The sequence below is a fragment of the Cibotium barometz genome, chromosome 46 (assembly GCF_041138505.1).
Source record: "Cibotium barometz isolate CiBa-2024 chromosome 46, ASM4113850v1, whole genome shotgun sequence".
NCBI classification, from domain to species: Eukaryota; Viridiplantae; Streptophyta; class Polypodiopsida; order Cyatheales; family Cibotiaceae; genus Cibotium; species Cibotium barometz.
In genome coordinates, this window is record NC_141091.1 from 43,617,882 (window position 1) to 43,632,136 (window position 14,255).

Genomic DNA, 14,255 nt, shown 5'->3' on the forward strand with positions numbered 1-14,255 from the left:
CATAATCAACAGCATATCTTCTCTTGGCAGCTTCTCCTTGATGGTGATAAAGACTCCCCCCCACATTCTCTTTAGGTTGCAAAGGGTAACAGAAACGACAAGATGTTTACTTTGGATGTGAGCATGCATGCAAAAAAGGCATCTATGTTTGCATATGGAATAAGTGTCATTGCAGATATTGACATATTGCACAAGCGCATTGGTTATGTGAATGTACAACAACTAAGTCTATGCAAGTCCAAAATATTGTTGCAGATTTTTCAAAGTTTAAGGTTGATGGTATACACAAAGTATGTGAAGCATGCCAGCTTAGTAAGCAAGCCAAACATACTTTCCCACGTGAAAAGAATGTCAAAAAATGCTCCATGCAAGTAACTTTGGATGCCAAAGCTTTGGATGGGGATGCAAAGTGATCATTGTAGCTAGTGACATGAAACACTTGGGCTTAATTTTGTTCTTCATTATGCTTATGTTAGTGCTTTTTTTCAAACAGCTTCCTTTTAATAGATATGAACTTTTTTGAACCATGTATAGTATTGATGCATGTTGATCGGAAAGTCTTTCTTATAAAAAGCACCTTGGCGATTGTGTATTATGCCGATTGTAAATGATGTGGGCATGTGAACGAGAGGTGAGCCCGGCTGAGCGGGGTCCAGGTGGAAAGTGTTTCATGCACTCCCCCGTTACACGACAAGGGGGAGCGCATGCCCAGCCTCCTCGTTGCTATCGGCGTTCCTGACATTCCAAAGGCTGGTCGCTCCCATTGTGTATGAATGCGGTAGGTTGGAAACCTTTGGAGAGTGCAGGCGAAAGCGCTTCTGGCCTATATAAGCTGTGCCGCAGAGAGAGTGTAGTAGGAATTATAGCCTAATCACTGCAAGAGCTGTTGCAATATTATGGCCGCCGCCAGCTTATTGTCTCTCTTCATGGTGGCCGCTGCAGCATTGGTTTGTATATTGCTGCCGGCCTCGACGTGTGCAGCTGCGACGGAGGCAGCGGCGGGGACGACGCCAGTCGTCGGCAAGCAGGAGTATATTGTGCAGATAAGTGCTCTTAGCCGGGAGCAGGCGCGGAGCCTCATGGTAAACGACACCGCCACAGCCGCCATGGCTGTCGTCGCATCCTCCTTCCTCGGCGCCGACGCCACCGGCAGCTCATGCGAGCTGTGGGCTACCACCTCGGCCAGCGAGGTGGCCTCCATTTGCAGCCAGGTTGTTGAGTCGGGCCAGTACAGTTTCTCTGCTTCTATCTCCTACAACAGGAACAAGAAGCTCTCGCGGAGCATGCAGGTGAATTACTCCTTTCATCAACGGTTAGATATGATGCAACGCTTGATATCAAGCTCACACGTACACGTATTGGCATCGTGTAGATCACAGCAATAGGGGGTTGTTTTGCGAGCGGAGCCGACTCTGTGGATGGTGTACAAGCTGTTCTGCAAGATGACAAGGATCGTCGCATCGCTGTAAGTGTTTGTAACCCCTAATTCGAGTCTTTGATGATTTGTACTGTACGCTTAGGGTTTATGAAGATCACACATACTTGTGCAGCTCTTATGCCCCACGCAGCTGGGCTCAACTGATCACCTCGACTGTGAATTGTTCGCCCTGGGGCAATACATGCGACAAGAATAGTGTATTCTTCCAACGCATCGGAGCTGGAAGGTATCATTCTATCTTCTTGCATTCATCAAATATATATATATTAAGGAAATTTCTGACTTATATAGGAGCTTCACATGAAAACCTGCACTTCAGGTATTTATAGATTATGATGGTATAGGCAATATAGATGCTAGAGTTTCAAAAATGAACAAGACACCGAGATGGATTTTTTTTTTTCAGCAACCAAATAGCACGGCTCTCTAAGTGCTTATCAAAAAAAAAAAAGAGTATAAAGAAAGAAAAAAAGAGAACAACATGAGTAAAACTCTTAGAATGGGACCCACGGGCGCGTAGCTGAGTTGTTAGAATGTTTGGGTTCTAACGAGAGGACTCGGGTTCAATGCCATCAGGGCTACGCGACGTGGGTATGTGTGTGTTCGAATATATATCGATCCCCCTCACACAAAACTCTTAGAATGGGGTTTGCTTAAACTTTTTAGAATGGGGTGTGCTTAAACACTTCCATTATACGAACCGTAAAATGCTATGCTGCTTTAATGATGATTGATCACACTGTCTCACAGGAAACACCGATGATAAAAAAGATGCCACGTGCATTGACAATGCCCTCAACTCAACAAAGTCCAGTGTCTCTTTAGAACTATTTATAATCGAATATGATAGCTGAATAAATTTCATACTACATGAGTTGGAACTTGAGACTATGCCCTTTTGTGATATTATAAAGATAGTAATGAAGGTGAAGATGTGGATAAACCTTTGGAATAAGAAAAGTGAAAGAGACAATCTTTTATTATGATGAGATGTAAAGAGCCGCACATACATGAACACAATAACAGTTATCATGATGTTATCGTGACATTATATTATGAATGAATCAAAAAAGTGTAAAATGTCTTAAGGCATTGTCTTTTGCTTATAATCTCAAGGGTGTCAATATCATAACCTTCCATGAAACTTGCATGTAAAGCATGAAAAACAAAGGTCTAAATTTCACTTTTTACGAAAGTATATATATCATTTCTAGTGAGTCTAAATACTTTTGACATTGATTCTGAGACCTCTATTGCAAGTCAAACATATTAGAGACTTGATAAGGATAGAACTCCTCTGCCTTGAAACATGGTAACCAAGTCTTACAATTTCTTATTGAAGCTTTGATGCTTGTAATGAAGTGTTTTTTTTTTAAATTTCAACATTAATGTTATATTCCACCTATCATGGTTGTTCTAAGATATTGTAATGAACTTTGCATGATTCTCTAAGGGTCCATCCTCTTCTAAAAGCAAGGCATAACACACATGCACTTCTTGTATTTGGGACATCCCTAAATTCTGCATCATGACTTTGCTCCTCGTTGTTACATCATTTTTTGACCCATATCATTACAAGGTTCTGCACGATTCATTGTGGTTATGTGTGAACATCATCATTCCACACACAATCAACATTACTTACATAACTTTTCTCATTAACCCCGGTCACACTTGATCTTGGAAAGGTTAAGATGATAAGTAATATACACCTTACGATTCTCCATGTTTTGAAACAATGCCATCACACCACACTTTGAAGGGACAACTTGAAGAGTGTTGCTACTTGCCCCACAAATGCCATGGAAAGTTTTTATAAAAAGAAAACTTAATGGTAGATGACACCATATGTTTATATGATGTAAAAGAGGATAGAGACACATATTGATCATTAGAAGTTATCACACAAAATTAATCTTTTTTCTTCTTCTTGGGAAAGAGATCCTTTTATTAGTTATTGAACAGAACAGCCATAATGGCTAAGTACTAACTTAGCTCCACAAAGGGAAGCAAGAATCAAAGAATTGAAAATGGGACCGATGCTCTTCTCCCCTAGCTGGCCCCTCTAGGAGGAGGCTATATCATACAACAAGGAGGGGGGGATAACTACACAGCTAGTCTATAGTGCTAACTGGGCTCACTACCACTATCAGTGAGAAAAGAACCCTGATGCCAAATCCTTATAAAGGCCTCCCAATGCTTTCGCATGAAGTCGGAGACACCCTAAAGCTTCCGCTGCTCTGTAGAGGGTATGAATGATACCTAGCTAGATGCTCTAGATGGACTTTGCCTAGGGGGGTGAGGGTGCCCTTAATGGCCTCACCTACAACGAGCTCTCCAAATGTGCCACATAACAATACTACATTAAATTTCCCATCTCTGGCTGGAATTGAGTCTAATGATCAGTCGAGGGATCAAGAACTAGTACTGTTGCTCAAATAATACAGAGATGCGAGATCTACAGAGAGGGGGCTTTGATGTTAACAATCCTAATATGGGATTGATCATGGTGATAGACACAAGATTAAGCATAAGATTAAGGTGGGTTATACCACACTAAAAACTCCATGATGAGAGAGAGAGAGATTGCACACTCAACACAAGTTCTCTATTGCATATCACCAATGAACCATACAACGATATAGGCCTTCTAGACTTATCCCACTTTACACATCATCATGCCATGTTGCACTCCCTTTTCCACTCTTTTTGTCAACACTCATACACCATACAATATCATATGTGGCATTCTTATCTTGCCACAATATCTTGCACCTCTAGGGTACTTTCCCACATACACACAACACTGCAATTACATCTCTCAACACTATGATTGGGAATATACAAGATGCCAAGTCACCCAAGGAGGCATGGGACACCTTGGTGAAGCTATATGAAACTAATACTAAGGCAGGAAAGATTTAGTTGAAGAATGAGCTTCATACTGTGGGAGAAGAAAATTATGTCTGTGAATGAGTATCCCTTGAAGATCAAGGGCATTGTGGAATCCCTTGCATCTATTGGTGTTTCTTTTGATGATGATGATAAGGTGGAAGTATGTTTACATGGTCTCGAGCCACAATACAAGGCTTTCAAGATGCCTATTCAGACTCGGGAGAACATTCCCAAATTTACAGATTTGATGTTAATGCTGATCATTGAAGAAAAGAGTTCGGGTGAAGACCACTCTTCACAAAACAAACGCAGTTCGGAGCAACAAGCCTTCTACACAAGTGCAGGTAGAGGATGAGTTAGAGGCCGAGGACGTGACCAAGGTGGTAGCCGAATAGGTAATTAAAATGATGGTCAAAGCAACAATAGTCCCATGAATCACAACAACAACACACAAGTGGAAGAGGCTAGTTTAGAGGTAGGGGGAGTCAAAGAAGTTGTGAAAATTGGCAAGGCAGTAAAATGATACACGAGGCTATTTTTATTGTGGCAAATTTGGGCATGTGCATGTAGATTACTATAAGAAGCAAAATGACATGAGAAGTGGAAAAGTACAGCAAAATAATTATGCATCCTCTAGCCGAAGTAATGAGAACAATGAAAGTTTGTTTATTATGTGACGTGCTTAATGCTGTGTCCAAAAATGATGTATTCGCATCATGCAATAATGATGTATGGTATGTGGATTCAGGTGCTTCGAACCACATGACTAGTCAGGCGAGTGGTTCAAGGATATGAAAAATCCTGAAAAGCCAGGTTCTGTTGAAACAAGGGATGATACTACTCATCCAATTTCCCATGTTGGAGATGTGCCATTGTCTATGCAGGATGGTAAGGTGAAGTACCTTGTAGATGTACTTTATATTTCAAAAATTACAAAGAATCTGGTTTCTATCGCGGCTAGATGATTGAGCAAGGTTTGCAGGTGCAGTTTAGCCCTGATGTTGTTATGTAGAAGACTTTAAAGATAAGTGCAGGTTGGTTGAAAAGGCAACAGAGTGGGCAGAATGTTTACATTGAATGTAAATATACATGAAGTGAGTGCTGCAATGTTTGCAAATGGTTCAGGAGTTGTTGTAGATATACAGACATTTGGCATAAGAGAATTGGGCATGTAAATGTGTAAAGAATGAAGTCCATGCAGACTAAAGAAATTGTGATAGGGTTGCATAAGTATAATCTTGATGGTATGCAAAAAGGATGTGAAGCATGTCAATTTAGAAAGCAAACAAAGCATGTATTTCCACATGACACAAATATGAGCAAGAATGCACTAGATGTTGTGCATTCACAATGTATGGGGTACTACAAAAACTACGTCCATGGGTAGCTGTAGGTATTATGTAACATTCATTGATGACCACACGAGGAAAGTGTGGATGTATTTCAGGAAGGAGAAGAGTGAAGTTTTCACTGATTTTTTAAATTTTAGAGTGATGGCTGAAAAGCAGACATGGAAGCATGTGAAGTGCCTAAGGTCAGATGGAGGGGGAGAGTACTTCTCCAATGAGTTCTCTGATTTCTTATGAAAGTGGCATTCAGAGATAGTTTACATGATACACTCTGGAGAAAAATGGAGGTGCTGAGGGAAAAAATAGGCACATTGCTGAGATTGCACGAGTATTGGTGGAAGAGAAGAATATGCCGCATATCTATTAGGTGAGGCTGTTTCAGTAGTTTATATCATGAACAAGACTCCTACTATAGCCATACATGATGTAATGCCATAGGAGAAGTTTATTGGGGCAAGAAACCTAATTTGTCTCACTTGAAAGTTTTTGGATGTGTTGTATATGTGCATGTGCCAGATAAGTTGCGTACTAGACTGGATCCAAAGGCAAAAAAATGTGTTTATTGGGTATTCCCTTGAGCAAAAGGAACATAGATGTTATAATCTTGCTAACATGAATTGAGGGTAAGCGGGGATGTTGTATTTGATGAGATGAATAGCTGGTATGCTGTTGAAGAAGATGTTGTTGGGGCTGATGTAACTGGAAATGTGATTGCACAGAATGCAAGTCAGCAATCACTATCACATTGAGTGGACTTAGAGAGTCCTCTTGTGTTGGGTCTGTTGATAGACCATGGAGTGGCATGCTGCGTCATAATACGAGTCCTAGAAATGTAATTCGTACATCACATAAAGACAAAGAGAAAGTGTTTGAGCCCCTTGGTATGCCTGATAATTTTGCAAGGCATTCTTTTCTTGATGGAGAGTCTAGTGGCTCAGAGATGAGCCTTGATGATGAGGAGCTTCGGATTTTAGCAAAATGAGAACACTTGGTGTAAAAAAGGCTTTGAATGCCATGACTGCAAAGTTACGAAGATCTAGAAGAGTCAAAAACCCTATGCAGAGGTTGACATATGATGGTTTTGTGGCACATCACTATGCTTACATGGCAAAAATTATGCAGGTTATAGAGCACACATGTTTTGATGGGGCTATTGGAAATGCAGATTGGGAGAAATCCATGGATGAAGAAATGGCTTCATTGTATGGAAATGAGACTTGGGATTTGTTGAAGGCAAGAAAGCTATTGGATGTAAGTGGGTGTATAAGGTGAAACATAATAGTGATGGTAGCATAAGCAAGTAAAAGGCTAGAAGTGGTAGCCAAAGGATATGCGCAGACACATGGGATTGATTATAAGAAGACTTTTTCACCAGTTGTGCAAAGATGGCAACTGTGAGAGCTGTGATTGCGATGGCTACATAGCTAAAGGTTGGTTTTTACATTAGATGGATGTAAAAAATGTGTTCTTGCATGGTGACTTGCAAGAAAAAGTGTATATGTATCAGCCACTTGGTTTTGAGGATATAGGTCATCCAGAGTATGTATATAAGGTTCCTAAGGCCTGCCTTGTATGGGCTGAAGCAAGCTCCACGAGCATGGCATGACAAGATTGCTGAGTATCTTGTCACTATTGGTTTTCATATGGCAGATGTAGACCACTCTTTGTATGTGTGCAAGAGTGATAAGGGTATTGTGATCATCACCATCTATGTAGATGATCTTATTGTTGGGGGTGACAACTTGGAAGAGATTGAGAATGTGTGAAGTCTTCTCAAAAGGAAGTTTGACATGAAGGATTTGGGAGATCTATGCTACTTTTTGGGCATTGAGGTCATTTGCACACCTGATGGTATTTGGCTATCACAGAGACAGTATATATTGGACATGTTGTCCAAGTATGGGATGACTAGGTATAAGCCAATCTTGGTGCCATTAGATCAAAATGGCAAGCTCAGTGCGGATGCAGGTTATGTGTTAGAGGACTCCACTATGTACAGGAAGATTATGGGGAGTTTGATCTATGTCATGATCAACAGGCCAGATTTGAGTTACATTGTTGGCTTAGAGAGCCAGTTTATGCAGGTTCCATGCAAACCACATATTGACAATGTTGTGTGATGCACACTTCGGTATTTAAAGGTCACTATTGATTATGCATTCTTTTATGCAGCAAGTGTACCTTTAGAGCTATATGGGTACACATATACAGATTGGGTTGGTAGTATTGTATATAGGAGATCTACCAGTGGATTTATGTTTTCAGTGGGCAGTGTTGATGTGACATGGAGCACCAAGAAGCATCCCACAGTTGCCTTATGTTTTCAGTGGGCAGTGTTGATGTGACATGGAGCACCAAGAAGCATCCCACAGTTGCCTTATCGAGTACAAAGAAGCGACGGTGGCAGCGTGTGAGGTAGCTTGGTTATGCAAGCTATTTGATGATTTGGGGTTGCATGTGGAGAGAAAGTTTGTCATATATTGTGACAATCTCAACAGTATATAGTTGGCTAGGAATCCAGTTTTCCATGCATGGACAAAAACACATTGAGGTACACTACCACATCATCAAGGAGAGAGTCTTGGCAAGTGACATCGATTTGACCTACATCAGCACACAGGATCAGGTCGCTGACATCTTCACGAAGGCCTTGGGAGCTAAGAGGCTCCACAGATTTCAACATATGCTTAGAGTTCACGAGCTAGAGTTGAGCTTGAGGGGGATTGTTGAGATATCAAGCTCAACATGAGCTAACACTCACGAGGTGCCTGTATGACCGTTCAACATTTACATCACTGGTGGTTTGGTATAGCTAAGACCAACATATCTTCGCGAGAGATTCTATAACTTGACTACACCAACTAGTCCACATCTACCCACTCCACTTTAGCGTGTTCACATTATGGATTGCTTGTATATACTCTAGTATATGTGTTAGTCATTTTATCTCCTTTGTAGACCTCTTTTGTTGAAGAAGAAGAAGAACAATTTTCAGCCTCTCATCTTGTGTGTTCTCTTCTAGGGTTTGTGTGAGTGTGCATGTGCTTGCAAGAGCTCAATCTCTCTTCCTCTATGCATCTTTTCATGCTATCGTGTGTTAACAAACTTCATGACTAGAGAGAGAGAGAGAGAGATTGCAAACTCAACACAAGTTCTCTATTGCATATCACCAATGAACCATACAATGATATAGGCCTTCTAGTCTTATCCCACTTTACACATCATCATGCCATGTGGCACTCCCTTTTCCACTCTTTTGGTCAACATTCACACACCATACAATAGCACATGTGGCATTCTTATCTTACCACAATATCTTGTACCTCCAGGGTGCTTTCCCACACATACACACAACATCGCGATTACATCTCTCAACACCCCCTCTTAATCGAGATGTTCCACAACTCACCCATCACCCATATCAATGTAGCATTTCACAACCGCAATCGCTACCTCTCAACACTCCCCCTCAATAATACATTGGAGTGTCCATCAAATGCGGCTAGACACATCTAGACCCGCTCCTGCATGTGTCAACATGCATGTGCCATATCTACCCAATGTAGACACCACAAGTTCATTTGAGCACCACTCACTCACGTGCTCACTCAGGTGGACCCGCCCTTGTCCTTTTTGAATTACCACAGTGTTCGGGAAAGGCACTAACCCCCATGCACACACCACCACTTGCGAGCAATTTTTTGCTTCTCAATCCCTCTAAGAATGATGAAATTGGCCTGTGAATCAGTTGAAATAATGGACCATTTTTTGCCCTGTGGACATAGTGGGAAATTTTCTAGCTTAGCCTATTCATCAAGGCTCCATAGCTAATAACAAACATAAATGTGAAAGCATGCAAGAATTAAAAAAAGATTAGGACAAGTAAGAATAAAGGATCTCTTCCCAAGCTTGAGCTCAAGTGTAGATTGTATCAGCAAAATTGTCTTTCCAAAGTCCTATACATCATGTATATACAATTTGCTGGGCTTCCCACACTTATGGGGTTCCCAAAACATGTTCTCATTTACAAAATCCTTATATGGGCCAAATCTTGTTACAATGGTAGGCCTTTATCCATCTACAATTTGAAGTATGCGAGCTAGGGTGGGGATTACAAGGCATGTACGGAAAAGAGTATACAATCATCTCCCTTGAAGGTTAAGTCTTAGCTCTTTAGCTTAATATAATCATAAGTGCTACTTATAATTGTGTTTGTGTACGGGATTAAAAGTGCATACCTTTCAAGATAGAGGTGGTGTGAGGTCTTAAGAGATTGAGAGTAACTTCTTATTCCATTTCTAGAGGGATATTAGACCCACTCTCTCACTATAAATGACACACAAGTACAAAGATCTATGCTAGAGTTAAAGTTGGAACTCTGATACTGCCTTCAGTGTAGAGAGATCATTATCCACCACAAGTTGACAAAGAAGGGCACATAGTCACATGGCATGCTACCACTCATCTCATGTAGAAAACTAAGAAAAAGACTTGTACAAACTCATCTCAAACATGGGTTGCATACCATGGACCACAAAGAGAGATTTCCACAAAGTGTACATGACCACAAAGATATCAATTGAGTTATCCTCATAGTAGCAAGGAAACCACCAAGGAGTATTATTAACATGCTATTTTTTATCAACAAAGTGCATGATCACATGGATCAATAATTTACATTTCCACCAAGAATCTAAAGAGGACTTCATCAAAGTGATGCTCACAAAGTACATAGAACTTACTCAAGATATTGTAGGTCCTTTATAGTTTTAGAAACTTTACATTGGAGCTTCACATAAAGTGATGAATTTTCATAAAGTTTGAACACATAAGAGAATCAAAAAGAAGGAGTCCTTTATATCATGAGGATTTTACAAATATCTTTCTTAAAGATGAAGTGTCAAAACACCAAGTCACAAGGTAAATGTTGGTGGTTACTCACACCACACTATGGATCACACATAGATGGAGATGGAGGAGGGCATTATAGTAGTGGTCACACAAAGATAAAGATGGAGGAGGACACAAGCACCCTAGAGTAAAATGTTACCCTAAATAACTCATCGAGTGAGAACAATACCTATTAGTGAGCTCAAGAGAAAAACAATACCCTTTTAGTGACCTCATGCTTTTCGAATCACTTGCCCAATTTGAATCACAAAAGATGCTAAGGTTCCTTCCAACAACTCACAATTTCTGAATCATGTGCCCAATTTGAATCACAAAAGCCACAAATAACTCATGGTTTTTGAATCACCTACCCAATGTGAATCACAAAAGCCTCTAAAGTTCTTACCCAATAACAAAGGTAATTTTTCACTCTTGAGTATCTTATCTCAACACTCCTATAATTGCTTCTTTTCAATGACTCTCTTAGGGCTTATTGGAGAACCTATTCAAAAAACCAACATGAAAATTGATGTATAGCCTAGTATCACATAAGAGAATAAGACTACTAACTAGATTTCTACCAAGAAAACAAGACTAACATCTAGATGTATATATAAGGTCTTATTTTCTTGGTCAGAAGTTTGATGGAACCTCCATTGGGATACCAACTACCTTGCAATTAGTCATGCCAAATGCCTTGAATATCTCATATGTAGCTATTCAGCTAGATTTCTATATAAGGTCTCATCCACAAGGTCTGAATTGCTTTATATGGAAAACTTCATATCAACCTCCATTGAGATACTAACTACCTTAAATTTATTCGTTCTAAATGTCTTAAATATCTCACTTGTATGTTTCTATATAAGGTCTCATCCACAAGGTCTAAAGTGTTTTCAATAGAAAACTTCAACCTCCATTGGGAGACCAACTTCCTTGCATTTAGTCATGCCAAATGAATTTAGCCATGCCGAATGCCTTGAATATCTCACTTGAATATTTCTACTTAGAGATGAAAACATTACTTGGATTTTCCCAAACCTTAAGCCCCAAGAAATAATGCATAATAAGGCCAAGATCAGTCATCTCAAACTCTGCACTAAGAATATATGTCTATGAGATCCTTTTTTGGTGATCCACCCCTATCAAGATGAGGACATATACTAGAGAATAATGACCATATACATACCCTACTCACAAAAGACATATAAATTTGCATACAAAAAGGGATGCGTAAAAGACCAATAATCATAAAGTAAGCAGTAATTCTTGATTACCATGCTATCATGGAGCCTATTTCAACTGATAAAAAGCCTTCCATAACCTACAAACTCTACTTGCAAAATCAAGAACCACGAACATGCGGTTTCTCCATATATACCTCCTTCTCAAGGTTCCCATTGAGAAAAGAAGATGCGGTTTCTCCATATATACCTCCTTCTCAAGGTTCCCATTGAGAAAAGAAGATGTTACATCCATTTAAAGCATATACCACCCCCTTGTGATGCCAAATCAAGGACTCATAAGTGTGGCTCAAATGACAAAGTCATACTTTGCTTGCATGGCTGCCATTCCCTTATACTTTAGCCAAGGGTAGTTAGCTTTTGATTCTTGATTCTTGAGCACCTTTGAAATAAAATCATGGTTCACAATGTCCTTAAGCCCTTTATCCTCTATCCTTCTAGATCTAAAATCTTTTTGAGGCACATCCTTAGTGGCCAAGATTTCATTCCATCCTTAATGGGCCAAATATTTCACTCCATCCCCGTAACTTCATTTAGAAAATGGCTTAACCTTTTATGGCAAGGCATGCTCTCATTCATTATAAATAGCTTAAACTTTTGTGTTACATCATACTCTCATTCTTGTTGAGATGTCAAGATCAACATGATCTGACACTCACGAGGCGCTTGCATGACCATTCGACATTTACATCACTGGTAGGTTTGGTAGCTGGCACCAATATATCTTTGCCAGAGATTCTACAGTTGGCCTACACGGACTAGTCCACACCTACCCAGTCCACTTAACATGTTCACATTATGGACTGCTTGTATATACTCTATTATGTGAGTCATTTTATCTTCTTATTAGTAGACCCTTTTGTTGTATGAAGAAGGAGAAGAATTTTCAGCCTCTCACCTTGTGTGTTCTCTTCTAGGACTTGTGTGTGTGTGTGCTTGCAAGAGCTCAAGCTCTCTTCTCCCCTGCATCTTTTCATGGTATCATAGCCTAGTTCATGCTAAGGGCTGAGCGGCAGGCAAGTGAAGCACAAGAAGCAGTATGAGGGTAAGAGCTTCATTTACCCTTCCCCCTTTGTGTTGGCTAGTACACCCTTGTCGCGGGCTCTTTGTCCCAGAGGCACTAGCAAAACAAACTCCGAGGAGCTTTCTTTGTGGGAGAAAAGCTACAGGGCATTTATAATGTCCGTTGGATGAAATTTTTTAGGGAGAAAATGCATTTCGGGTGCGTCTAGACCTCCATTTTTTAGTTTGTTAGATGTTCACGGGCACTGCGGGGTAAGTTTCGACTCTCTGCAAAACTCTGTTTTTGGAACTGCAAGAAGGGCGATTGGCTGTGTAAACACTGTGTGTCCTGCAAAGGAATCTAGTTTCCATTGGTGGGTTTGGTAGCTAGCACGCGACATATCTTTCCCAGAGATTCTACAGTTAAACTACACCGACTAGTCCACACCTACCCACTCCAATTGAACTACACCAACTAGTCCACACCTACCCACTCCACTTAGCGTGTTCACATTATGGACTGCTTGTATATACTCTATTATGTGTGTTAGTCACTTTATCTTCTTAGTAGACCTCTTTTGTTGTGTGAAGAAGAAGAAGAATTTTCAGCCTCTCACCTTGTGTGTTCTCTTCTAGGGTTTGTGTGAGTGTGTGTGTGCTTGTTGCAAGAGCTCAAGCTCTCTTCTCCCTTGCATCTTTTCATGGTATCATAGCCTGGTTCATGCTAAGGACTGAGTGGCAAGCAAGACACAAACACAGGAAGCGGTACGAGGGTAAGAACTTCATCTCCCCTTTGTGTTGGCTACTACACCCTTGTCATCAGGAGCTCTTCAAAAGAGGCACTCGCAAACGAACTTCGAGGAGGTTTCTTCATGGGAGCAAAGCTACAGAGCATTTATAATGTCATTTTGAATGAAATTTTTCTGGCCGAAGACGTGTTTCGGGTGCGTCTATGTTGAGACGTGTTTCGGGTGCGTCTATGTTGAGATATCGAGCTCATCTAGTGGTGGACACTGATGACCCGCCTGGGGGATAGGCCCCACACTTACACCACTGGCATGGTTGGTGAGATCATGGGTGATATGCAGCCAGTGGGATGACAGGCTATGTGACAGCCATTCTAGAGACTGGCATAGTTATAGCGCCAGCTTATTGAGTTGGGTTCACACTATAGAGAACCCTTGTATGTATTTTGGTTGAGTACCTTTTCATATGTGTGTAGTACTCTTATCTTTGTATATGGCATGTTGAGTGTTGAGTGAAGAAGAAGATTTTCAAATTTTCAGCCTCTCACCTTGTGCGTTCTCTATTAGGGTTTTGTGAGTGTGTGTCTACTTGCAAGAGCTCAAGCTCTCTCCCCCCTGCATCTTTTTATGGTATCAGAGCCTGGTTCATGCTAAGGGTTGAGCTGCAAGCAAGAGAACCACAGGAAGCGGT

The 14,255-nt window shown here is 40.7% G+C and overlaps 1 protein-coding gene across 2 annotated transcripts; it reads left to right on the forward strand.

The window, feature by feature from the left end:
* Positions 1-785: 785 nt before the first annotated feature.
* On the forward strand, positions 786-2,484 carry LOC147612253 (uncharacterized). Of its 2 annotated transcripts, XR_015263706.1 has the most exons (5): positions 786-1,289; positions 1,373-1,465; positions 1,551-1,644; positions 1,703-1,757; positions 2,189-2,484. XR_015263706.1 is itself a non-coding variant. In XM_086784292.1 (4 exons), the coding sequence occupies exons 1-3, from the start codon at positions 897-899 to the stop codon at positions 1,632-1,634; spliced, it is 570 nt and encodes a 189-aa protein (XP_086640418.1). In that variant the 5' UTR covers positions 788-896; the 3' UTR covers positions 1,635-1,664; positions 2,189-2,484. The 2 variants fall into 2 exon arrangements, 1 of the variants encoding a protein (XP_086640418.1); XM_086784292.1 differs by lacking the exon at positions 1,703-1,757 and having other exon boundaries at positions 788-1,289; positions 1,551-1,664.
* Positions 2,485-14,255: the final 11,771 nt, after the last annotated feature.